Raw genomic sequence first — 27177 nt, forward strand, 5'->3', positions numbered from 1 at the left:
GGAAAAAAAAGACAACAAAGAACAGATTCCAGACCTGGCAGAAAACAGTCAAGCCTGAGAGCATTAGTTCAGCTGTGAAGTACGGGGGTTGCAGCATGGTGTGTAGGTGTTTCCCTGCAGAAGGAACTGGTGCACTTCACAAAATAGATTATATCATGAGAGGAAATATATTAATTGTGCACAGTAAAGTACCATATCAAGATATCTGGTACACAGTTAAAGTTTGGGGACATGCAAGTCATCCAAAATGATATGGACTATAAGCAAGTCACCAAGTTAGATACAAATGGGATTAAAGACAATAAAGTCTGGATATTAGTGTGACCATTACAAAGTTCTCATCTCAGTCTTATACAAAACAGTGATAATAGATGATGAGGTGTTTAGAAGGAAGATCCCAAATCAGTCTGACAATTGCACCTCTTTTGCATAGATTAATAAGCAATAAGCACAAATAAAAAAATGTATACACATTTTAAATGGAAAAAATAAAAATAAAATAAAAAAAAATCCTCCCCATTAACAAGCATTTAGAATTCTGGTAAATTGGCTGATCCACAGCAGGCAAAGTATATTGATATCTATAGATTTTTGTACTTGTGTTTTATTTTTAGTTTTTTAGAAATAAAATTTTGAATTAATCTATTTGTGCAGTGTTAGGACCGAAACTGTTTAAAATTGAACAACACTATCTGTGAATTTTCTGGATAATTACTTTTTCTATTGATCGCAGAAATTACATGTTTTTTGTTTTTTTTCCTTGGATCAAATATTTTTAAATCATTATTGTGTGAATGATATATTAACATAAGAAGGGGTTTAAAAATGTGCTATTCTTAAACTGGAATATTACAAAATGTACAATTTTGTAAAAAAAAAAAAAAAAGAAGATTTACCTGCATTGGTACCAGATGGAATTTAAAACAGGTTTGGATTTGTTTGTTGTTTTGTTTTGTTTTTTTCAAAAAAATACCCCATAGCGTCGATTCAAAGGAAGCTTCAAACAGAATTAGGTCACACATGTAGAAATTCAAAAAATGAATAGAAATGTATAAATATTACCACTAAATAGTACAGCTGGAAAGAAAATATCAACCTCGAAAGACAACGATCAGAGGTGAAAAAAAAAAAAAGGTACAACTGCTGATGCAGTACAAAAACACATTAAAGCATCCAATAACCCCGCAAATTTTTAAAAGAACTGTACTGATGAAGGGGAGGTTTGAGATGGGCCTGTAGATCCACAAGACGATTTATCCAATTTTCTCTTTTTTAACAATGGTTTGATAATTGCTGCTTTAAGGCCTGAGGGAAAACATCCAACATAAGGAATGTGTTAATGATTTGAATCAAATCAGACTCTAAAACAGGTACAACCTTCTTAATAAAACCTGTGGATAAAATATCAAGACACCAGGAAGAAGAGCTTAGCGGCCTAACAGTTTCTTCCAAGCTTTTGCAGTTTATATGCCACTATTGGGACATTTAATAGAATTTATTCTGAAAGCTTTTCTAATACCTTCTACTTTCTCAGTAAAAAAAACTTTTCAAAGTCATTTAAGGCCTTTTTAGATGTGGAGTTCATCGGCCACAGAGAAAAGAGGGTTTGTTAACCTTTCAAATGTAGCAAATAAGGCATGATCATTGTTGAAGTTCTTGTTGATAATCTCAGAGAATGAAGAGTAAAGTGGAAGCAGAAGAGTAAGCCTGGGTAAAGTTACTCATTTTACTAAAAATGATAACAAAATTTCATATAACAACTCCTTTGGTAATTAGATCACTGAGAAAGAAAGAAAAATGGCCAGACAGAGCAACATCAGTTACAGAAAAATTAGAAATATTTAGACCTTTACTGATGACCTGGTCCAAAATGTGTCACTGATTGTGTGTGTGTGCTGTTTAAGATGTTGAGTCAAACCAAAACTTTTAAGAATATCACACAGTTCTTTTGTACCTTTGTCTTTAGGGTTGTCAACATGTTCCTTAAAGTCCCCAAACAATAATTAAGTAGTCATGTTCAATATATATCATGGATAAAAGTTTGTTAAAATCATTAGAAAATGTTGTCTTGGACTTTGGAGGCCTATAAACCTTCACATGCCTCGAACAGGGCCTTGTACTTGGATAGCCAGATATTCAAAAGATTTAAAGTCACACAGGATCACTTTTCTGCACTTTAGTGAATCATTGAACAGAGTAATGAGTTTGCCCCCTTTTGTAAACAGTCTGTTCTGATGGAGAAAATTGTAATCTGGAGGTGTGATCTCCAATAAAATCAGCATCTCCCTAGTTTCATCTAGCCACGTCTCAATTAGGAACATAAACTCAAAATTTTGTTAAGTAACTAAGTCATTGATTCATGATTATTTTCCTGACAGAGATTTAAATAAAGCCGGTTTAAATTCCTTGGTTGATATTGTCTCACTAGCTGGTTGAGCTCCACATTGTATTTTTTCAGGTTGAATGGTTTACTGCTATTTGTCTTTTTAGCTCTGTTTCTTTCTGTCATGTATTAAAAGAGAGATTTTACATCCATCTTCCTTTTGAGGCCCCGGCTTTTCCTGGAGAGAATCAGTTCTGATGAAGCCACCACTGGAACCCAAACAATATCACAAGAAAGTGATTTGAAAGTCCTAAAGAAGAGTACTAGTTAATGTTTACTGCTGTATTTTAATATGAAGTGATATATGGTTTTAAAGGTTTCCAATTCCTATGCACTTTTAAAATTTCTATTTTAAATAATCTTTTTTTGTCGTTTGCTTGAGTTACTGAGTATATATGCTGAGATATAATGAGTAACATAACTCTGAACTGGACAGTGATGATGAAGGAAAACCTCAAGAGCCCATATACCTCATTAGATCTCAATTTAAAACAAATAAATCCATTACACCCAAAATTCCTGTAAATATATGTTGATTTATTTCTGTGAATGATTTATTAGTAGCGTATGGATCATACTGGATTCCACAAAAAAAAACATGAAAACCATGAAAACATTCACATACATTCATATTGCTGTCATGTTAATAGAACATTTTAGGTAAGAGTTTTCATAAATAAGGGGAAACATTCATTGCCTCTTTGCCTTTCACTTTGCAGGTTACATCCTCTGTCTTTGTGCGTCACCCATCACCCATAGAGACGTAGAACCTTTTGAGCGTTCTCTGAGAAGTGCAGTGTCTCAGCCTCTCATCTGTTCCTGAACAATCCTCCAAAAACTGCATTTGGGTACGCAGAGCAGCTCCTTCCGCTGTTTGCTTCACCTGCAGCAGCCCCAGGGTAGTATTTCACTCTACTCTTTCTGTTGGACTTCATTTTTTTCAAACCGACCGCCCGCGTTTTCCTTCATGTGTCCCAGCTGTGATCTTTACACTCTGTTAACTGGAGATAGGAGCTAATGGCCTCCCTCAGCCCGTCGCTCACCAGAGAGTTGTCTGACTCAGTTCTCTTCCTCCTGAGGATCACAGACCTTCAATAGAACAGAACGGACAATAGATTAGAGATCTGAATCGGTTTCGTTTTGCAGAAATGAAGCAACAACAAAACAACGGTAAACTTATTTCTAACAAATGAAGTTCAAGTTTACAGTATCAAGCATCAGAATCTGCTGCAAAGGGCGTTTGACCGAACATGTTGTGTTGTGCAAAACAAATGGCATCTAGTTAATGCAACCACAGCCTTATCTGGTGGTATGGCTTTTTATCTTGTTTTCACACTCTTCTGCATCAGTTTACCCAGCTCTAAATCTTGCATTAGTGTGGGGCTGAATCAACGCTCTCTGAGCCAATGTCAACAATAAAAAGAGTGGAAACATAAAAATAGTTGGAGAGCGACATATTCTGGCGACCATCAGTACTTTCTCTAACCTGCTAATTTCCCTCCAGTTGATGGTAGGTCTTCTGACAGTGATGGGAACTGGTCGAGGGTCATCCAACCCTTGGATGAAGCAAGGCACCGTCAGTCGGCAGCACAGTCCATCTGCAACCTCTGTAGGGAAGAGGAATTGCACTGATGTCGGTTAAGCAAATCTTACATTCATAATGACAAAAGATCTCAGTACTAACCTGAATAGTGTTCCACCAGGTAATGAAGGGAAGGGAATGTGAGTCCTGGAGAGATGTAGACCCAGGAGTTTTCCAGCTGAGAGATGCGGTAGTGCTTCACAGGATTTATGTCCGAGGAACCGGTCCTTCGCAGGATGGAGAGTGAATAGCTGTCTAAATGTTCAAAGAGCACAGATGCAGCAGTTAAAACTCACAGCTTTGGATTTAAGACTTTTCAAATTAATTTTACACACTTATTGCTTTTTTAAAACATATATCTGAAAAATGTCATAATTTTTTTCCATAAATGTTTTGTCAGATATTAAAATGTAAAAATTTTTGTTTTAGTTTGATCACTTTCTTTGTTGAGTTAAATAAAATCCTACATTTTAAGTTCAGTGATCAAGGTTATTTCATCCAGCCACTCCTTATATTAGTTTGTTCAACATTCAGTCTGATCAGAAACTTGGTTGTAATTGATCGCTAAGAATGGTTTGTAACGTGTTTCAGCATGAGTGTCCCAGAATTAAAAAAACTAGAGTAGGAATTTTGTTATCTCTAAAAGCGCAAAGCAGCATTATCACAGAATCTTCCTCCCAGCAGCTGTAAGATTTTGAAACCACATCTTTTCAGAGCAAAATGAGAAAGTATTTCATCCCTTCCGTCATACAGAATTTTTTTATTTATTGTAAACAACCTGCTGTTATTTTGTATGCACAAATATATACGTGTACATGTTTATTCTTTAAATGATCCGATCTAGATGCATATATCTTTGAATCAGATTATTTTTAATATCTGTACGATATTCTTCGTTACTTAATTTCTCCTATTTTATTTTTTTAACTTTTTTTGTGTATGCTTCCATTTTTAAAGCATATTTTAATTTGAGTTATTTCACAGCACAGTTTATGGTTAAATCAAACAGCCAATCATAGAGATTTCAATTAAAAAACAAAGCAAAACAAACTGACCTCTGTTTGTCTCTGATTCTCGGATCAAGAAAGCGCCGCTCTGGTTGCTGGAATTTTTAAGGAGTTCTTCGGCTTTATACCTGCTGATTCCTGTGTACAGCCACCTGCAGCAAAAAATGCAAAGGATTATCCACATATTCAGCAAGGTTGAACAAAAAAAATCAATCTGGCTAGAGGTTTGAGATATGGAAAACCCCTGGAACATCAGTGCAGATTCATCTCTAAGGAGGGGGAGGGAAACTGCTGGAGGTTGCCCATGTCAGTGGAGAGAATAAATGTCTTGTTCCAGAGATCAGTCTCCACTGAGGTACAGGTCACCTACACGAAAACTCCTCTCGCCTCTCATGGAACTCCCCTCCTTTTATTACATTTGAAGCAGCCTTCCACAATTAAAGCCTCTCACCTGTCAATGACTTTGGCCGTGTAGTTGGTAGGAATGTAGCTCTCACGGCCTGAGGTTGTAGATCTCACCATCATAAAATCTCCATCACTGTACATGTAAGAACAGATATTTATCTTTTTTTTTTGTCCTTCAGTCTTAATGGGGATGAAAAGATATCAGAAGGTATACTTACTCTGACACAATGGTAAGTCTTTCTCCCATTCGCATTGTCAGTTCTGTGTGCTCTAACGATGGGTAGTCGTACAGAGAGACAATCACACTTTCCTGTTCTCCTGCAGAGATCAGGTCAGGGATGTTTAGTGTTGATTTTTGCTTTAAATTCACTTTGCATCAGGCATGTTTTTTTTGGCCCAGAGCTTACCTGGAATCACAGATTCTGGCTGATTTTCGAGGACAGTCTGGTGAGAATGGCATCTGGTGAAGCAGGTGCCCATGTTCTTGCTGGTTTGCAAATTCATGAGAAAAGAAACTAAATCAGACATGCCGGGAAATACAGGAGCCTTTTAATTTTACCCATCCCACTAATTATTACATTATGACTGTGCAGCAAGAGTGGCAAGAGAAGCGATCTGTGAAACAGGAAGGCGCCCAACCACAACAAAAAGCCCTGATATCCTGTGTTAAATTTCCATAACACATGTAAGAGAGGGATACACTCTGAATCCACCTTCATTAGTTTCTGCAAAATGCATGAGGACAATGCATATTGTTTAAATATCTCTCTATTTTCTACTTTTAACAATAACAGTACAGTTTAGTGTCATAGCCAAGCAATAAAGTTTAACACTACAACCTGGTGGTTAAATTGGGAGAAAAAGGCACATAAAATGAACTCACCTTGTCTAATTCTTGCAGAAATGATTTTAATCAGAGCTTCCAGTAAATTCCAAGCCTTCTTGCAGATAAATCCTTCTCTCCTTCTTGAACAGAAAATCCCTTTTAATGTGAGCAACACTCAGCTCCCTCTTCTGCTCTGCTCTAATAGAAGCTGCTGTGTCTTTGCAGCTGTGTCTAACGTGGGCTGACTGAAGAGAGGAGGTCTCCCGCTTCGCCTTATGTATGACATCCAGCCTCCTGTGACGTGCGACACTCAAAACATCTGACTCAGATAGCTCTGCGAGGTTGTATCTGAATAGATCTTTAAGCTACTTGTTTATGGAATGAGCTGCGCCTCTACGTGAGCAGCATTTGCATTTACAGTAGTTCTGACGCTGATTTTGTGGGTTGATTTGGTGACATCATTTTATAGGAACAATTCAATGCAATAAGGCACTAGAAACAGACTGGCTGGTTTCTCCATCAGCCCACAGCCACCCAGCTGTGCTGAAATGGGAACATCTGATAAGAGCCAGCAGAGCTCTGCAGAATCTTCTGCCAACGTACTGCTATCATTTCTCTCCTGTCAGAAGTTCATAAAGATACAGATGCAGCAAAAATAGACCTGACACGTCAGACATTCATTCATGCATGTTGGCTATAGGATTTTTAACCTCTCAGATGAGTTTTAACGATTATTAAAAGTTGTCTTTAAAAATGGTTATCATTTTAATCCAATTTTTATTTTCTTCTTGCCATCACATGCCGATCGTTGTGCTATTCAATTGTAATTCATTTGTTAGAATACTGGAAAATTATAAAAAAAAAAATATTTAAGAGAAGTAGAGATGGTGAAGTTTCAATTGGTTTGCAAAATCCATCTGTTAAATTCTGGCTTTAAAATGTTATAATGCTCTTAAATGTGGTTTAAATGTCGTTCTAATTTAGTTTAAGCCCAAGTTGGTCCTGGAAACTAACCGCCTGTCAATCAGCTTTCCTCTGTCCGACCCCAACTCAATATTATTTTATCAATGGTTTGATTAGGTGGTTATTTACAGAGAGGATTGAACTACAGGAGAAAAGGAAACTAGAGGAGGCGTACTATTACCTATTTTATCGTCCTGTCAATTAAAAAAAGTGTGAAAAAGAGTAAATAATTTTCTCCTAAACAGTCTGATTTTGTGGTGTCTCACAATGATTTGTTTTCATATTAGTTTCTCTGATGCTGAAGGTCTCGCGTATTCAACGCGCTTCAACCTGCTTTTTTCCATAAAATAGTCCTCAATGTTTTTGTAAATTTACTAAAACAAACACAAAGCCGGTCTAAACCTTTGTAACCAAGAATCTGTATTAAATTGTGAAGATGTTTTAGATCAAAGTGATTTTAAGTTAAAAAAAAATAGTTTTTGGACTTGGCCAGACTTTAAAAAAGCCTTTAGAATCTGGATTAATGCTACACAAGGACACTGAGATGAATATGTACATTAAAAAAACCCTCTTACTTCAGAAATATTTAGCTGTTCTGACAATAATTAGCTAATTCTCCTTTTTAAATGAAAGCCTATGAAAATGATCAGGGTAATCATGTTTTCATAATTCATGTCACCATGTTCACATGGAATAGGATTTTAGGAGGAGAGAAGTACACCTCTACATTTAGTTGTTGTAAAAGAGAACATTTTAGTTATTTAAACAAAAAAAATGTAATAAAACAATTTTAAAACTTTGTCCAATTAAATGGGACATTTGGTAGGGATTTCACTGATGGTTCAAGAAAGAGGGCATCTATAATTATATTTTCCAGGAACGATTAAAGCAAGATTTAGTACTTCCTGTAAGTGGGGTCGAATTAACAAAGTAGTGACATCTCCTGATGTTTGCAGTTCACTTTAATCACTAGTTTATGGAAAAGCAGACCTTAGAGAACCTGATACTCCATGTGTAAATAACATATCAAAAACCTTCATTGATATCTCTAAATCCTAGATGCTGGCATTAAGGGCACCGTCCTAAATTTGAAACCATTGCATGAGAGACTGGTGCAAACAATGATGCATTTCAAGGCATCAGCAGGGAAATTAAGTTTGGGTACATCTTAGTAATTTTTAAAATAAATATACAGCTCAAGGTGCTAGAATTTATTCAGCATATACAGAGAGAAAGTGGGCAGAGATGGTGTTGAGCGTCCCCTCTAACAGTACTCCTGTGCATAACTCAAAGTTCATGACATGGTGGCCTAAAGACAACAGAGTCTTCATGGGAGCCGACTCCATATCCTCATGCCAGTCACACGGACAACTGGTGGAAAGAGCACAGAACCTGTGTGTGAATTCAGCTTTCTGACCTAACTGCTACAGTGCAAGATAAAGGCAAAACGGAAAAGTTAATAAATTAAAAACACACCCCTAAACCCCATTTTTCAAGTAGGCGTTTCTATTATCTAATAACAAAAGAATATGCAAAATAACTGGGGGAAAAAGATTGATTGCATATATGTCGCTGCGGCTGGAAAGACTCCTTCAGCAGTATTAGTGCAGAGATAAAAGGCTGGAAGTTCTGCATGTTCTTTATCAGCTAGGCTTTCTGAGATGCAAAAGGATAACAGTGAATGGAAAGAATAAAAGAACAGATCAGATTGGTACTGAATCACCAGAATATTCTGTTAGCTTAGCAGATGGAAAGGAACCACTTCCAGACCAGCGCAGCCTTTCTTACATTGGTGTGGTGTACTAAAACTTCACCGTACAAGATTTAATCGTCGAGTGCAAAGAGATCAGTAATTAAGACAACCCCACTCTGCAATATAAGGCTTCATTAACTCAAGTGCACAAAAAACAGTTTTGAACCCAACGCAGCTAAATCTCCATTGTTTTACTAGAACCTTCCTTCATAGATACGTTTTTTTTGTTCCACTCTGTCGATCTGCTGAAGTCGGTCTCTCTCAAAGCAGCTGATCATTGTTTTTTTTGTGGGTGCTAAATATAGATGGCCTCATCTCCGACAGCAGCAGTTATCACTCAGAAAGGAAACAAGAGCGTGTGTGGTTGGAAACAATCTCACCACTATCACCTCGCTTTTCCACTAAGAGAGCAGGAAAAGTACTAGAACTTACTGCAGAGGTATGCGTTCTGTTTGTTGTTACATTCAGACATGTCTCTAGACGCCTGCATACCACTTTTATCGTGAGAACATCGCAGGCCACTAACTGGCAAATAAAGGACACCAGGCGTGTGCTTGTCTCTTGTAGCTTTATTCAGTAGTAGAAATGAGCTGAATCAGCAGACGGAGAGAAGCCGTTTTTTTGGCCCCTAAGTGACAGGACTGTTACACTTTCACATCTGAACCCTTTTGTTAAAGGTCGGTAAAGCATTGCTGAAATAATCCATTCAGCTAAACATTAACACAGAGCAGAAAGTAAAAAAACAAAAAGATGGAGATGGTGAGTTTGATTACACAGGGAAGCTGAACAGGTGACATTTAAAGCAGCTTTCTAGGAAGATCTCACCTGTGCTGCAAGCAGCAAATATCTGCCTCACTTTATCTACCATCAAGATTTGACACCTCTGCTGCAGTGGCTCTCTAAAGGATGCCTGTTATAACAGAGTTTTATGCCATAAAACAATAGGAGACAACTGAATTATTCTTAATTTTTTTTTAAAGAATTTATTGTAGAATTTATCCTTTATCCCCCTCCAGAAAAAAAAAAATCATCAGTCCGGAAAGTTAATAAGCTGCAATAACCTGGTAGATGGGGTGTGCACAGCTCAACAACTGTTTAAATCGCTTCTATTTCAAAGTCAGCATTCAGTCTTCTTTGTTGTGGGTCCATCAGTTTCCCTTATCTCTGCCCCCACCCTCCTGAAGGCTTTCAGTCAAAACTAGCTTATTTGGGAAGGTTCTCTAATTTCATCTGCCTGCTATGAGGTTTGGGAAGGTTGCAGTCAGGCCAGGCCTGTTTGTCACATCCTGCTCCTAAAGTTCAGACATATGAGGAAGACTGTTAAGCTTGGTTCATGCAGGACAGCAGCAGCTCTGATTAAAAAGGTACTTCACACTTAAGGTAACCTCACATTTACTCCAACTATAGGTGACTGTCTTCAATATGAAATATAAATAATGCATTGGAACATTTTTGTACCCTTCCACTGACTGCTACTTTTGTACAATAAGATGTTTAAAAAGTAATCAAAAGGCGCTTCAACCAAATCATGCTTTAAGGGTCTGCACACCTCTGGGCTGTTTTTAAAGTCAGATCAAACAGGATAAACCTCACAGCATATACAGAAATGCATCTAAAATAATCTATCATTGTTGTACATCACTACTACCTGGTATTTTTACAGGTCTACGCACACTTCAGAGACCCACTGTACAACAACAGGTACCAGTACCGTTTCTGAACACCTTTGTTCTCCGACTTATTCTTTGCATTGTGGTAGATTTAAAAATAGAAACAGAGTGAGTCAGAATGGTTGGAAAACACACGCTAGAAATAAAAAAAAAAAATAAGCTCAGTTGAACATAGGATTTCTACAGTGTATGAAGAGGATTAAAACAAGACAAAATAAATACAAGGTTTGACAGGGGACTCAATCCAATGGTTTAAAACATTTAAATATACAACATCTGAATGTACTCCTGGTTTATGTTAGTAACAGGACTTTGACAGTATATATATATATATGTGTGTGTGTGTTTATAACATATCCTCTAATATGCATCTGTTAATATACTTATTAGATCCTCCTTTCTAATCACACACACTCCCCCGGCGTCAAATTGCTTTGGAGCAGGACGAGTGAGAAAAGAGAGAGAGGGGATATATAAATTACTATGAGAGTGTGAAAGGAGGCGGGGTTTAACAGGACACCTCCATGGTCTGAGGTGCCACCTGGTTGTCCAGGCTGCCGGCGCCGGCGTTTCCCTCCAGCAGGCTGCTGATGTTGTTGCGGCTGCGGCTGCTCTCCATGGAGGTGATGTTGGAGGAGGAGGTGGTGCGCGAGCGAGCCAGACGAGTCATTCCCGCTGTAGGCACTGAAACAGAGAGGCCATGTTAATATTCCACTCACGCTGAAAACACAGACCAGAGCGACACAGGAAAACAGACACAACAGAAAAGAAACAAGAAAATTAACAACAAAAAAAGGTGCTTACCATGCAAGCAATTCTCAGATAAAAATAAAAGACTAACAGGACTAAAATAAAAATAAAGGCGTGACTGAGAATTGCTGAATGCGTCCACTGAAAGATAAAAAAACATCACAAGCAATAAAAACAGAGCAGGGCATTTGCAGCAGCAGGTCATGCAGCAGTTGGACACTAGAATAGGACATGCTAACTCAAAGAATTGAGCTCCAACGAGGGGATGGATGTATGCAAAAGCTGCTCTAAAAATGCCTATTGAGGCATCTAATGGCTCTCTGGGGAGCTTTCTGCACACACCCAACATTCAGTCTGTTGAGAAGGGTAAGAGGCTGTTCTGGTTCAAAGCCTCCTGCTCAAGAGTCTAGTACCTGATTCGTTGCTCAGGTGACTGAGGAGAACGTAGGGAACTGAAGGCGATGATAGGAGGAGGAAAGAGGAGAAAAGGAGGTGTGAAAAGGTACATGTGAAGTTTTTTTTTTCATCCTGTTTATAGAGGAGGCTTTGTTTGAGCTAGGCAGCAGCTCGATAGCAACAAGAGGTAAGACATCATAGCAGTTGTTCACATTTTAAACATCATTTCCTGTGGTCTGTGGCCATTTCCTGTAGCCTTTCACACTGCCCCAATGTGTTGATGAGGGAAAACACGCTGAGCTGCTCAGTTTTATTTTGCACACTTTCACTGCATGAAAACAGGCCTTTTTAATCTGTGCTAATCCTGCAGTGACATTTACTCAACAGGTGGACTCAGTGACCTTTACAGCAACGCTAAAGACACTGGCCCCACCCAAAGGCAGCTGCCACAGTGAAGAATTTGAGAGCAAAAGAAAGCTGATGATAAACTTCACATGTTGGGAACCTTGCATAAATCTTGCCTAACCTATTTTTTCCACATTTTGTTATTCATCTCAATATGGTACTGGGAGTTTATGTGACACACCCACAGAAAACATCTGCATAACTGAAGTGGAAATATATTAAGACTTTTTGCCTCTGTTGCTTCTTTTTTGTGAAAAGAAAACTCATTAAAATAAAATTAATTTGTATTCTGTTCCCATAACACCAACTCCCCATAAATGCTCTGGTAGTATAGGGTCCAGGGGCCCCTGTTAATGCCTGTCCGTTCTCTGTATGACCACAGCAGGAGCTTGGTTCTCAATGCGGGCAGTAAGTCAGACCTGTTCCCGGTGCATGTTGGTCTCTGCCAGGGCTGCCCTTTGTCACCGGTTCTGTTCAATACACTAATGGACAGAATTTCTAAATGCAGGATATCATCTCTGATGTTTGCAGATAATGTTGTCCTGTTGGCCTCATTAAACCAGGACCTTCTTTATTGGACTGTCGTGGTGAAGAGGGAACTGAGTCGGGGAAAAGTTCTCGATTTACCAATCGATCTACGTTCCGACACTCACCTACGGTCATTAGATCTGGGTAGTGACCGTAAGGACAAGATCGCCAATACAAGCGGCCGAAATGAGTTTCCTTCGCAGGGTGGCTGGGGGCACCCTTCGAGATCAGGTGAGGAGCTCAGTTACCCAGGAAGAACTCGGGAGTAGAGTCACTGCTCCTCCACATCGAAAATAGCCAGCTGAGGTTGCTTGGACATCTGTTCCGGATGACTTCTGGTCACCTCCCTCGGGAGGTGTTCCAGGCAGTCCTATTGGGAGCAGGCCTCGTGGAAGGCCCAGGACACGCCGGAGGGACTATGTCTCCGAGCTGGCCTGGTTTTGCCTCGGGGTCCCTCCCAGGGCAGCTGGAGGAAATGTCTGTGGATCGGGAAGTCTGGGCATCTCTGCTTAGACTGCTGCCTCCGCTACCCAGCCGCGGATAAAGCAGAAGAAAATGGATGGATCGATGGATGTTAGTTCACTGAAGGTAGCAGAGGTATATTACAGAAAAATAGTGGAAAATGCTAAGCAGTTTGCTACAGGCCAAGTGGAAGGTGATGATCTGGTCCCCTTTTAGCTGGAGGGGCTTTTGCAAAACATTAAACATGGCAGAAAATGAACCCCCACAAAGAACAGCATCCACCAAAGAGAAAGGCAGCAGAAAGATGCTCTGGAGAAGCCTTATTCAGCAGCTGGTCAGAGTTGATGGGAAGCTGTATTTGTCAGAAGGTTGCTGTTCCCATATTAATCAAGATTTAGATAAAGCTGATACTAAGAAAAAAATCATAATAATAAATCTAAATGATTCCAAGCTACACCAAACAGCCATTCTCATCCGCTCAAAATGTTGCACTCCTTCCAGCAGCAGTGCTCAGCTACTCCCTTGGGTATAAACACTTGATGAGCTGCAGTCTGAAGGTTTAAACTCTGCAGTTATGGAGAGTACCTCCCCTAAAAAACTAAAACACATTAAACTCACTTAACTTAAGCCAACATGGAAAACATGACAGCTTTACTGTGGAGTAAATTAGAATGAGAAAAAAGAACAGAATGACAAAGAAGACCTGATGCTGCTGCAGTATGGCTTCAAGCTAATGCTACAACAAAGGTGTTTAAATATGACTTAAAGTCAAGCAAAGCACCTGCATCTGCAACAGTGAGACAGTAAACCTCCTGGATGACGATAGCTAAAGCTAGCTGATCAAATATTAGCTTGATGGATACTAGCTGGACAAAAACTGACAACTATAGCAGAACCTGTAGCTACCTCCCTGCTGCTATAGCAGGAACTATAATCCTAAATTACCACAAAGGTAGAAAATTAAGAAATTAAATTTGCTCAACACTAAAAACAACAGTTTACCTTTAAAAAATTAAAGCTGTTGTGGTATTAAAAGTGGTACCAACCATAAAATATTTACATGGCATCTAGTTTTAACCCTACTTCAAACTGAGGATATAAAGCAAGTCTTGGAAACTGATGTTTAAAGACATTTTCCATCCAGTCTGAAGGGAGTGCAGACTAAAGGGAGAGAACGGGCTAAAACTGTCAGCTGTAGGTGTGTGAAACTTGCAGAGTAAAAGGTGCTTCACATAGTGCAGATTATAAGGGATTTAATATCAATACATTTCTGATTTTTTCACCTTGTTTGTTTAAAAAAACATCTTAAAACATCACTTTCTTAGCAGTTTTAAATGCACTATTCAGATGTGCTGCTATTTCACACAAAATCTTCATAGTATTCAAAATATTGCTTATAAATCTGTTCAAATCTTTTATAGCAACCAAAGTGTTGCGTTTATATTTTAAGTCAATGTACACTGAGGCTTGTGGTAGCAGTGTGGCAAAATGGGTAAATGTCAGTTGTTATAAACGACTCTGCAAAACAGTTGGTGTGAAAAAGGAAAACAAACCTGAAGTAACTGTTTATTCATATTGTTTAAACACTTTTCTCTGACAGCAGCACTTGGAGACATGTTTATTGATGCACCGTGATGCTGCCCCATTGGTGCATCAGTAAACAGTTGTGCATAGAAAGGAAAAGCACACCAAAAGGGTCATTTTCAACACCCACTCTGAGCTGAACAGGAAGTTAATTGCTGTTCAGCAAACTGAGTGTGATTTCAGACAGTCCTCACCTACTGGCAGTAGTGAGCGCCACACGCTGCAAAGAGCACAGAGGGAAAAAATTAGCATGAATAGGGCCCCAAAGGCTGCTCCTCCGTGACGGGGCTGACAAAAAGCACCTCTATTCATGCTCCTCCAGACCCCCCCGCACCCCCCATTTCAGCTGGGTTGTTAAGCAACAAGCCCCAGCGAAAACAACCTTCGGTTTAAGGGTGTTTTGTAATTGCGCTCACGTCAACAGGAAACTCAGGAGGTAAACACAGGCAAACCTGAACCACAAGAACGTCATTCTGAAGCGGCTTGCAGCGTGACCACCGAGTCAACTAGCTGAAACTGGTGTTACTATATATACATATATACATATGCAGAAGTTTGAGGACCTTTGACACATAAAAACACGACAGATGTTTACTTACTATATCCCATCCCCTGAACAAAGTATTTGAATGCCTCAGCAAGCTTCCCTGGCTGCAGAGAGGAAGCAAAAACAAAAAATGTAATGAGAAGATACTTAAGGTGTTAAAAACATGGATGTTGTGCTTCTAAAAAATAGAAATTAAAAGCCTACCTGAACGACTTGTGGCAAACCTCCACAATCAGCCATCTAAAGGAGAATTAGCCCTCTTATTAATACAACATATCACCTTTAAAGGAGAACTTTTTTTGATTTTATATAACAGCGCCCCTCACCTTTAGCAGTGTGGTCTTGGTGGGGTTTAACCTGGAATTGCACTCCACCTGAAACATGGACAGATGTCAGAGAAACCATTAATAAATCTTTCTTCCTTCAAGAACACCTTTTCATCACTGGTGAACTATAACCTACCACGGCGTCGACAGCAGGAGATGTGTCCCCAACCACCAGCAAGGCAGGGCACCTGGTAGGATAATGGAAAAAAAACAGAATCTCCAAGGTCAGGCTGTGCTCTGAAGATGTGAAACAGAGCAGTACCATCTTAGTCTCAACACCTACGTTAGTGTGTTCACCGTATCCTCATTCAACCCCACGATGGGTCTCTCGATCTCAAGGTCACGGCGGCTGGAGAAAAGGTAACAAGAGATGATCAAATTAGATGGATCTAGAATAAAAGTTTAAAAACTCTAATCCTTTCGTCTTTACTGAGAACACTTAGCTAAAATAAAAATTAAAAAAATAGAAAAAACGGACGAATAAAGAGAGAGGAAGACTAAAACCAGGTAATATTCATGTCCCTGAACCTACTACTGGTAGGAGCTGCAGAACAGGGCCAGGTTGTCCTGGTTGATGTCCTGGGCGATGTGGAGGCGGTAGGTCTGGATCAGCTCCTGGTTTTCTGTCAGCTCATCCTGAAGGATAAATTACTTCAAATAAAAAAAAAGCTAAATACATCAATACAAGCTTATTTTCACTATAAGTAATAGTAACAATACTGCTTAAATTCACCACCCTCAGCATGATGCTGCCACTACCTGTTCAGGATTGTGGGCAGTGCTGTTGTTTGGTTGTGGCCAAACCTTCCATTTACATACAGATCAAAAATGCACCTTTTCTTCTGATCCAACGGTTTTCTGTAAAAAGGACTCCCGCTCTCTCATTAAGACTACATTTGGAGTTTGCTTGATTATAGGCCTTTACATTATCAACAAAGACTGGATAGTTAGCTATTTTTCCTTAAGCATCTGAGAACAGGAAACATTTCAGGCAGGAAAGGAGATTTCACACTTCCCAACAAAGTGCTGAACCCCCAGGAAGTCTTCATAAGCCTCTCCATGCAAAGCATAAATAGCTCTCAACAGATTCTCCCTCATCATTAGTGGGTCTCTGCAGCTTAACTTTTTAAAACATAAAATGTTGCGTCGTTTTTCTGTAGCTTCATAGTTATGATGTAACATTAACTGAAGTTTCATATTTCTGTGATAATAACCTGATAATATGAGAAAAACAAAAGTAGTTTTATGTACTGCAAAGGCCAGGGAGTCATATTAAACAAAGATGAAAGGAGTTGAATAGATTTGCATTATTGATTGACTCAAGCAGCTGCATATGTTTGTATAGTGGAGTAATTTATAGCACCGTTAGAATAGTGTTTGCTAATGTAGCTAATCTACCTCGCTACATATTAAATATGTTATTAGCAAATGTCCGGTACATAGGTTTAGGTAAACTTCTGATATCTAGAGAAAGCAAAGCTCCAGGCTCTGCCCTGGGCAGCATCAAGGAAAAGTGAGTACTCACAGTACTGAAGTGGTGAGCCATGACGATGTCCACCAAGTTACTGGTCCATCCAGAAAGCTACACACAGCCAGCAGAGACAGGTCATTGCAAGAAATATTCATCATCACTTTCATTATTATTGACCTCAAAAAGGAAAAGACATGTTTAACTTGTCAGAAAATCCTGTTCAGACAGATTGAATCAGCTTCATATGATAAAAGTCACTGTATGCCATTTTAGATTTATGTTCATGGAAATACTGAGTCTGCACGGTCGATGCAAATCACAATTCCCACAGCTTTAACTGTATCCATTTTTGTTGATGGTAAAATCCTTGCCTTGATTTGAAAGTCAGAAAATGTGGACCTAACCTAATGATTAGAAAATGATCAGTCACTGCCTGAAGTAGAGGCAGAAACAGGCTGATTGCTGCCTGTTTAATCCCTCAGCAAAGGACCAAACCCTTCATAGAAAACCTGCTGTGACTGTAATTTTTAATCTGGAAGCATTAGATCATGCTCACCTATGGTCAGTAATTAACTGCATTTCTCACACACAGAAGACTTCTTGGCCATAATTTATTGTTAAATTATTTCCAGGTTGTGAGCTGAGGTGGAATACTGACCTTGGAAGCAGCCCAATCAATCCAGCCTTCAGCACATGGGTCGACGTTGATCAGAACCAGTCCTTCGACCAGGCTGGGATGGTTCAGCTGGAAAGTACAGGATCAACAGGATATTTAAATTGAATTATTAAACATAAATTACTATCCCCCTTTCTAGAGTTTTTTTTTCAAACAGAGAAGAAATATGATAAACAAGAAAAGTTTGTTGATGTGAAAAGAGGCTTTGAGGCTTTTGAATGAAAAAAAAGAAGAATAAAATACTAATATGTGTCTGAATGGAAGCAACTAAACTTTTTTTTTTTCCTGTGAGAAACACTTTTTGCCACATAATTTCAAACGGTTTAAAAATGTTCATTTCAAAGGAAGGAAAGATAACAGGAAACAAAGTAGAGAACAGACAGACTGTTCTAGAGCTGAGTCAGCCCACTGAGGTCACAGCCTGATGATCTTTGAGGCCTTTGGGTTTCTGAAATATGAAAAAGTGTGCTTCTTGTTTTCATCTGCCTGTTGTCTGTGGACAACATTAACCAATAAATAATAAGGCCATTTAGGTATTGTTAGACATTTTCTTGGTGTCATAAATGAGAAACTTTGACTGCAACTAGAATATGATCTGATCTCAGTGATCTAACTCCCTTCCCATCTTTTTTTCTTTGTTTTATTATAGTTTTGAGTTCTTTTTTAAGGCGAGAATATGAGAAATTTAAATGATGGAGTATGGCAACAGCCAGGCTGAAAAACAGCAAATTATTCTGCTGATAGTTGTTAAGAGCAAAGTAATTTTTTTTCCTCCTCATTCAACAAATCACTTTATAAATCATTTTTTCATAAACTGTGGTTCAAACTGGGACATTATATCACTTATTTAATCCAAGCTAGTAATTACTTTATGCAGTAATACCGTGGTTCTGCATTGGCATGCAGCGTCATTTATCTGGGCTGTTTTGGCTGCTCTCTCAGCTATCTCCTCCAAAAATAATGCTGGATTTCAGACACTTAAAGGAATGAAAGATATAGTATGGACAAATACATCTTTTTATATCAGTTCAAAAGCAAAAATGTGTAAATCTGGGCTAATATCTTTAAATTAAAGACGTGGTTACAAAATGAAGACGGTGATAAAACCTCTAAAGGAGAGCAGCACATCTGTCAGTTTAAATCAAGAGCAGACAGAACTGGGACTCTAAATGAAGGGGAGTGGCTTTAAAATTGCCTGAAGCTGGAGAGGGACTGTCTGGGGAAATACAGGATCTATCTCCTCTGATAAGGAGTGGATGCTGCATTCATTCTAATATAAATGCAGCACGAGCCACTCTGTCCATCTCAGGTACAGATTTTCCTTCCAGCCTGTAAAAGCAAACATGTTTTAGAATCAATTTTTCCACTTGATTTTTTAAACAGCAGCAGACTGTCCTCAGAGCGACTGTTGCTATTTTTCATCTCTGCACCTCATCCTCCCGTTTCATTATTAATCAGTCAGTGCTTCCTTAATCTTCCACTGCTTTCTCCTAGATTGCGCTTATTTTAGTCTGACTTAAACCAGCACAGAAACCAGGGTAAAAACCTAAAAGGTGATTGATTACTGGATTAACAGGACCAGAGCATGAACTGGTTTCCTGTGTAAGTTTGATAAGAGGCTTTTCTGTTTTGATGGAACAAGCTGGATGGTATGAAAAACGTCAGGTGAGTAAAGGCCAATTTATGCTTCTGACGCTTAGCCTCTGCAACTGTCAAATCTGTCTATGCACAAACAGTCGCAAACCCGCGCAGACCTCAAGCGGAAGTGAGCAGACTAAAAGCAGCTGTGATTGGTCCTTGGTATGCCTTTCCAGCTGTCTGTGTGGTCATCCTTCTCGATTCGGTGCCGAGGCGTGCCATTTTTAAAAATATTAAAAAGTTCTCAAATAGGCTCCCCTTTGCGCTTTGGCGGGAAACTGCTGTGCATCCCTAGAAATTCCAGACCGACGGTGCAGAAGCATACCAGCAAAACTGGTTCGCAACCAGACCCAAGCGACATTTGATGTGTGTGGTTGCAGAAGTCTAATCTGCCCTTTAGGATGTTATGAGAGAAGACGAAGAAAAGGTAGAAATGCTGAGGACTCACTGCAAAGCGGGTGAGAACATAAGCTCCTGCTCCAACACCAATGCCGATCGCACTGTTGACCCTAAAGAAACACAAAGTTACTGCGAGTTAGAGGGGAAATACATCCAAAATTTGGATGATACCATTGATCAGTAAGAGAGGAAAGACACTCACTTCAGCTGAGTCATCACAGAGGGCAGCATTTCAGCCAGCTCGTCCATGGTAGGGTAGTGATATCTGCAGACACATGACACATGATCAAACGCTGTGATCCTTTTCATATGTGATCCATGTCATATCACAGCCAAAAACCTCAATGTAATCTTAATAGATTCAGTTGAAATGCAAACATTAACATCCTATGAATAGTAGGGTTATATTTAGAGGTAGCAGTGCAAAGAAATCAATATGTTTAGTTTTTATTTTTAAATTAAAACTTGTTTTAATATGTTGTTTTTTTTCTCATTTCCAGGGTTTGCACCATTTTGTGTTGGTGTCTCATAAAATAACCTGAATAACATACAGTTCAGACTGGGATTGTAAGGTGGCAGTATGTAAAGGATCTAAGTAGTTTCTGAAGGCTGTCTATTTCCTTTAATTTAATCAGAGAAATTGACTTCATTGTAGATTTACACATTAAAGGAAGATAAGTTCTTCATTGTTTCTGTCACCATTAGTAAACGATGCTGCTGTTTAAGCTCCACCTCAACAACCAATGTGTCCACCTTCATCTGCACTAGTCCTACGAGTGTTCCACTCACCCACTGGGAAAGGGAGGTGCACCTTCCTGCTGCCCGGGGGCATCCACATGGACCACAGCAAAGTGCTGGGTGATCTCCTGCATGTCCTCATAGTTGAACAGCGTGTTGAAGCAGGACTTGTCTAAAAAAAAAGAGAGAGAGAGAAAGGTGAGACGGATAAGTAAAGAACAAAAAATAATCTCTGGAGATTGGTGAGAATATTTCTGGCTGACTCACGGTTGAGTCCGATGTCGTGATAGGTGAGGATGACAGGTCTGTTGCCCTTGGGAACACCTCTCATCGTCACATGGAGAACCCCGTGTGGAGTCTCAATGTCATGCTCCTGCAATGAGAGGGAGGAGACAATGGGTTTAAGATTAAAGGATCAATACTTTAAAAGGTGAAAACATGCAGAATTTGTCCTTTTAGAGTTTGAAAAAGAGTCATTTTTATCCAAACCTCATCATTCTGATTTATTTTCACTGTTCTGGGGAAAAGCTGTAACTGATCATTTACTTCCGTAATGTTCTGCACTCCTTAAATTTGGGAAATTTTATCTAAACACTTTCACACTTATTAAAAGTATTTCAAAACTTGCTTTGCCTCAGAAATAAAAACTAAACACTGAGAAGCCCACCACTTAACTACATGAAAAGCAATTAAAAAGACCAATTTTTATAAGCATTAATAAGGTGACCAGGTTTTAATAGTCTGTAATGTCTACTAAAAATACAATTTATTGCATCATCATTTAGACATTGCTTTTTATCTTTAAATAAAGGTGATCTCTGTAGCCCATTTGGTGACTTCCCTTAACCTCTTAAAGGTAAATGAACAATTCATTCTGCAAAGCCAAGTTCCTAAATTAGCTATTCGAAGCATGCACCTCTTGAGTTTAGGCCCTTAAAGAAACAAAGCTGTGAAAAGGACAAAACCCTTTTCATTTGGCACAAAAACAGCCTTACTGTTTAGGACTCAAACTGCTTTCACTTGCATGATTTAGCAAAAATGTCAGCGTCATGAGGTGTAGCCCTACAGGTTTGCAGAAAATAAAGCAATCGATTTTAAAAAGCAGCCACAGCATTTTTTTCTCTCTTATTCCTTTATCATCAGTGAGGAACCCCCATGTATGTTTCAGATAATGAAAAAGGATGCAGCTCCCTTCATCCGTGATAATGTGGAGCTGCAGAGAGCGGCGGGTGGGGCCCATCAGCCATGCTAGTGGCAGGGCCCACTGGTCATCAATAATGAAGAGAAACAAGTCAGGAAGAAAGACAAACCTACATTAAGCTCAACAGATCCAAAGCCAGCATGAATCCACCTTCTCCTGGACTACCAGCAGCATTTGGCAAATGTGTAAACACTTCATATTAGATGGAGGCCAATCCTGGAGGCAATCACTTAGATCACTTAGATCCACTGTGTGTGACTGAGCAATACAAGAGGGCAGGAGGACATGTCTTCTTAAGAGATGCACTGATCCAGTTTCTGTAACTTGCTGATTCTAAATTTTAACCTATTCATATTTTTCTAAGGCAAACAAAATAAGAAAATACATCCAGGTAATTGACAGATAAATCTGCACTTAAGAAAAAAAAGAAAAAGAAATTAGAGCTTGATCCCCGGTTTATTTGCACCCAAAGTCTTGAGACCGATTCTTTACATCTGAGTAAGAGTGAAACATCAGAGGTGCAAAGTGGGACCAGCAATCTGTTGCAAAGGAACCAATCTGAACATACATATGAGTTCAGTTAAACCCGGATGGAGGACTCTGGCCCTCATGGGAAGCCTTTGCACAGATGGAAGAAGTGTATCCACAGCCATGTCACTGCAGATCTGTTATTTCTGGACAAGGACAGAGTCAAGGACAAGTCCACAAATATTCTTTCCTCAAACGACTGCATTTTGATATGTGTGTGTTTGCTTTCTTTGTACAAAGGAGGCAGATGGGCCCCCCCAGCAGTCGATATGAAATAAAAAGGTCTGTGGGAGGAACCACTGTGAAGAAGGGATGGACAGATCAAGAGAGGGTCGGGAAGTAGATGGGAGGAAACAGAGCGAGAAAGCAGTGGCAGAGAGAGAGGAAAAAAACAAGAGACTAAGTGAGAGAACGGAAGGACTGCGTCACTTTAATTCCTCGTGCCTTTTCCAGCAGTATCCCAACACTAATGTAGAAGGTGAGGAGGATTGTTCTGCTTAAAGGTTGTAATAATTCATGCCTTTAATCGCTCGCTAGGCTTTTAATCACATAAACATGAATGTTTTGATACAGTTGAAGTGGAGATCAGCTTTTAACTGGCCAATGTTTTGAGCTAACAGTATCCTGCTGTAGTTATTTGGATCTGCTGTTTAAAATGTACATAGGAGCATAAGAGGAAAGTAGCAGACCCTGATGGAGGTGCAATAACAGTATCTTTAGAGATGCACCAATCCGTGCAGCTCCGATCAATTTTCAATTTCAGTGCTTTGAATGCAGGTCTGACCTGCCGATTCTCATTTTGGTTGAGTCAGACTTTTTTCCTTCTAAAGCTACAAAAAAAGACAAAAACATCTCATGTGTTGCCGATTCAAGTGAAGCTGTTTTTAGCAAAATAGAAAAATAAAATCAATATCCTGATTTATGCATCAGAGGATATATGCAAATACTGATTGTGCAGTATCTGACTTACTGATCAAGGGACCATGGCACAATTTGACTTTTTGTCAAAAAAATCATTCTCCTCAGGATATTTAACTCCCATTTCTGTATTTTGTCAATATCAAAACCGTCTCTGTGGGAGTACATCTAACAGGCCAAAGACGCGAACTGATTCTAAAATTTGCCTTTTACTGTTCAAACTGTTTTTCCCTACCTTCTGTATTTTTATGCAATCAGTGTGAACCACTCTATAGAACAGTAGTACAGATGCACCATTGTATTTTTTTGAGTTTGTAGATGATTCTTATTGTTCCTTTTCTCATCATTAAAAAACTCATAAATTTGTATTTGACCAGATGGGACATCTGGTCAACGTTGTTGGCAAGCAGAGTTATAGCACATGGAATATAAAGCATAACGTCCGTATGGATGTTGCATGTATTACAAATAGTTGGACTCAGCTGGGAATTCAGAGCTGATGGTTTCTACTGCTGCATGCTTTGGGCTTTAGTGGGGTTAAAAGGAGTGTCAGGGTTAGGGTTCATTAGGAAACAAAAGTATCTGCACATTCATGATACCAGGAGGTTAGATATTATTCTTTGCTTTTACAGCAATATTGTGACAGAGGCGTCGGGGATGATATGCTCATCCCCTTCCTGCAATGCTTCAATCATTAATGCCTGCAGTTCATTGTCCTCATCCAGCCTTAAAAACAAATTTAAAAGACCTTAATCTCAGGTACAAACCACTAAACAGCTACATGCGGACACATAACATCCATGTGTTCTGTGCCATTCCCCAGCGACACAGTGGCCCTCCCCTCTAGCAGCCCCCACGCTACACGCATGTGTCACACTGAAGCAGCGGGCTGGAACTACAAACTCAAGGACTCTGCAGGGAAGGGGAAGCAGCAGAGATTTCTCATGTGCGGTTGTCACAGCGCGTGTTGGGGGTGATTGACCGACCCCCCTCTCTTCGGCTTTCTACAGTGAAGGATGACAGAGGAACACAACATAGGAGTGCGTCGCACGTTTACTGGGCAAAAAACATGTTCATCCATAGGGACGCACACGTATCATGAAACACGGCTTTTAAACAGACACTTCAGGCATCCATCATATCATCACAATAGAATGCATTGCCTGCCACACCCTGAGAAACTTTGTTCAGTGCAGGCTGCACATATGGGCACAGTGTGACCTGTGGGAGCATGCACACTTTAAAATCGCTACCCTGATTCAAGCAGCAGTAATCCAGAACAAACCCAATGAGATACTGACAGTTTGTCTTCTAGAAAAGTGAACAAAAATGCTTCTGATCTGCTTTCCTCTAACATCAGACTGGAGGCATCAAGCCAGACACATTATAACTCACCAAATCATTCCCAGCATGTGAAATCTGCTCCAGGTCCAGGACGGTTGACATGTTTTACCCTCGCAGGAGAGGAGTGTGTTATGCTATGTTTGCTGAGCAGCTTTTAAGGTCTCCAAAAGGAGAAGGAGGAGGAGGATTTGATGGATGGGAGGGATATAGGGTGAGGCTGGCAGAGCAGCAGCAGCAGCAGCAACGAGGGAGGCAAAGAGAAGGAAAGGACTGTGCAATAGAAGAGGACACGGGTAAACAGCCTGAATGAAAACAGAAGGAGTGTGGAGGAGCAGGAGGGTGAGATGCAGAGAGAGAGAGAGAGAGAGGTGGGGAAAAGAGCAGGAAAGGAGACAGACGAGGAGGAGAGTGAGACTGCAGCTTGTGTTTGGTAGTCACAGAGCGTTCGTGCATTCAGCTGATGCTGCATCTAATTGGTCTGCAGAGGGTCAGGTGGGTGGTGGGAGAGGGTGGGGCTTTGAGGAGCATCAGGAGGAGGGGGAGGACTGAGTGGAAGAGGGGTGAAGGGGTGCAAGGGATGCAAAAGCAGTCCAGGAATATGGGAAGGCTGCTGACATCACTGTGTTATTGATGAGGAGAGGAGAAGCAGGGAGGAGGCTGACTCTGACGACCAGCAAAATGGCTGCTTATGACCAAGGCTCTTCTGCTGCACTGGGATGGATGGGAATGACCTTAACCTCAGGAAAATATGACCCAACAAATCACATAAATCCATACAGAGTATTCATTTAACAGGAACCTCAAACCAATAAGCCCCTCATTTCATCTCCAGAACCTTAAGCACACATGAACGGGGGGGTTTGTCCTCTAAATTTCCTGCTTAGTCATCTGATCCACATGGCTTATCCCTCCTTGCAGCAGAGCGTCATGCCTTCGTCTGAGACAGGCTGCTCCCTTAGCCAATCAGAGGCAGCGCAGCAGGTGACACTTTAAGGGTTAAAATGGGTTTATGGTCCTTCAGTGTATTGGATTGTAAACTGCAGCATATAAATTTTCTCAAGGTCCTCTAGAGGGAGCTGTTGACACAAACCTGGGTAGAGTAATAAAAGCAGAGATGCACAAATAGAGTGACTTTTGCCTGAAAACATTTAAAGACACTACAAACTGTCTTTCTGGAGCTGTTTTATCCATCTTGGAGTAAATATCTCAAACTGCTATTTTAGATTTAAGAAGAGTTTCTTAATTCTCATTTTAGTCAGATGTGTCTCACTCAAGTCGCTTTATGTCCTCCAGGGAGTCATCAGGGTCTTAACATAACTCTGCAGTCTGTGGGTTTAAATCAGTGCACTAAAGCCCGTTTCAGACTTTAAAATGAGATCCACCTTAAAGTACACCTGACATTACTTTGTTTTTTTTCCCCTTTTACATACACATGAAGACTGAAGCGACAGTAGGATTAATATAATAAAAGTAATCATACCAGAAAAACATATAATATTTAAAAAGATTAAAACTAATAACCTCAATATTTATAGTGAACTTTGATATGATAAACAAAGAGGAGTAATATACGTAGTTGTAGAAGCAGAAACAGGAATAGTCTTTCATTTCAACGCCCTTTCTTCTGATGCAGCAAAGTAAAAAAAAAGAAAAACTGGTGGAATAAAAACACCATTGGGGACTAAGGAAGAAAACAGACAGGTGGAGGTCAAAGCTGGACTGGATCCATTTTAACAATGCGCTCCAGAGCTCCACAGCCCATAAATAATGCCACATCACTCTGAACACGCCATCCAAACAGGCAAACATTATGTTGACAGCAATATGTTCTGGGGTTTGTCTCTTTTTGCAGGTGGAGTTGAGGAGAAGATGGAGGGATTTCAACTGATTTCAGTCCAGGAAGGCAAGCTGTCAGAAGCTATAAAAGACATGAGTTTTAGGAGGAGGTTCACTTTCCAACAAAATCATAAATCTGAACATGTAGATCAAAGCATAATGAGTCTATAGCATAAAATAAAGAAAACCAATTTCTGTTTGTGGTTTTACTGAAAAAAGGTGGTGTGATTACTATATTGTGTGCATAAGCTCTATAAAACGATCACAAAGGATTATCCTCTAGTAAATGCTGTTTAAAGCCAAGTCCTCTTGTAAAAGCAGAGGTCTTAATAAAACCTTAATCAGACCAATGCTGCCCTCTGCTGGGCACTTCCACAGATTGAACAATCTCAAGCAGCCATCTGACTAATAGCATGAAGAATCATGTTAACAATCTGTCCAAGGCCAAATGTAATATTTATTCCTGAAATAATCAAAGCAACGCAGATTTGATAAAAAAAAAAAAAAAGAGGCCAACACCACAGGAAACTCATTCTCATATCACAGCATTAGAGCCCAGTCTGCAGTTTGAATTGTCCATCCATGCAGTGACTCAGTATGCTATCACATTTTAAAGTCTTGTGCTTCACATGGCTTTAAACCTGATAGACACAGGGAACACCGTTTGGGTGCATATAGCTGCAAGGCGAACAGGCAGCCTATTGGGGGAGCTGCAAGTATATCAACGTAAAATTAGGTTATGTACATGTTAATGCTTCAACTTAGTATATTGTCCTAAAATAAACGCATATGTACCTTACAGGTACATATGCGTTTTTTTTTTTTTTTTATGGTAAAGTTC

General features: G+C 39.7%; 2 protein-coding genes across 5 annotated transcripts in view; both read right to left on the reverse strand.

The window, feature by feature from the left end:
• Nucleotides 1–2885: 2885 nt before the first annotated feature.
• On the reverse strand, nt 2886–8039 carry LOC107093899 (src-like-adapter 2). Its single transcript, XM_015389228.1, has 7 exons — nt 5785–8039; nt 5596–5695; nt 5424–5510; nt 5021–5124; nt 4068–4220; nt 3870–3990; nt 2886–3472 (listed from the first exon to the last, which is right to left on the reverse strand). The coding sequence occupies exons 1-7, from the start codon at nt 5903–5905 to the stop codon at nt 3349–3351; spliced, it is 810 nt and encodes a 269-aa protein (XP_015244714.1). The 5' UTR covers nt 5906–8039; the 3' UTR covers nt 2886–3348.
• A 1436-nt stretch (nt 8040–9475) lies between these two features.
• Nucleotides 9476–27177, reverse strand: part of ndrg3 (NDRG family member 3) — a 51160-nt gene continuing 33458 nt past the window's right edge. Inside the window, exons 1-15 of one of the 4 annotated variants that reach the window (XM_015389226.1) lie at nt 24552–24899; nt 20777–20882; nt 20561–20681; nt 19974–20036; nt 19821–19881; nt 17717–17803; nt 17113–17169; nt 16120–16223; nt 15871–15936; nt 15724–15775; nt 15588–15635; nt 15466–15501; nt 15314–15365; nt 11753–11791; nt 9476–11273 (exon numbers count right to left, since the gene is read on the reverse strand). In XM_015389226.1, coding sequence (XP_015244712.1) covers nt 11098–11273; nt 11753–11791; nt 15314–15365; nt 15466–15501; nt 15588–15635; nt 15724–15775; nt 15871–15936; nt 16120–16223; nt 17113–17169; nt 17717–17803; nt 19821–19881; nt 19974–20036; nt 20561–20681; nt 20777–20882; nt 24552–24602 — 1119 coding nt within the window. In that variant the 5' untranslated portion in view covers nt 24603–24899 and the 3' untranslated portion in view covers nt 9476–11097. Of the gene's footprint in view, nt 11274–11752; nt 11792–14908; nt 14935–15313; nt 15366–15465; nt 15502–15587; nt 15636–15723; nt 15776–15870; nt 15937–16119; nt 16224–17112; nt 17170–17716; nt 17804–19820; nt 19882–19973; nt 20037–20560; nt 20682–20776; nt 20883–24551; nt 24900–27177 lie in introns of those variants that run through there. The other 3 variants (XM_015389224.1, XM_015389227.1, XM_015389225.1) reach the window with 3 other exon arrangements.

The sequence above is a fragment of the Cyprinodon variegatus genome, unplaced genomic scaffold (assembly GCF_000732505.1).
Source record: "Cyprinodon variegatus isolate N-32 unplaced genomic scaffold, C_variegatus-1.0 Scaffold452, whole genome shotgun sequence".
NCBI classification, from domain to species: Eukaryota; Metazoa; Chordata; class Actinopteri; order Cyprinodontiformes; family Cyprinodontidae; genus Cyprinodon; species Cyprinodon variegatus.

What these genes read in the sequence shown, in the direction of transcription:
- LOC107093899 (XM_015389228.1), bottom strand. Translation starts at nt 5,905, where the DNA reads ATGTCTGATTTAGTTTCTTTTCTCATGAATTTGCAAACCAGCAAGAAC. An exon ending in GCCAGAATCTGTGATTCCAG is followed by an intron (nt 5,696 to 5,784) that starts GTAAGCTCTGGG and finishes TGATCTCTGCAG; the next exon opens with GAGAACAGGAAAGTGTGATT. An exon ending in AGAATCAGAGACAAACAGAG is followed by an intron (nt 4,221 to 5,020) that starts GTCAGTTTGTTT and finishes TTGAACATTTAG; the next exon opens with ACAGCTATTCACTCTCCATC.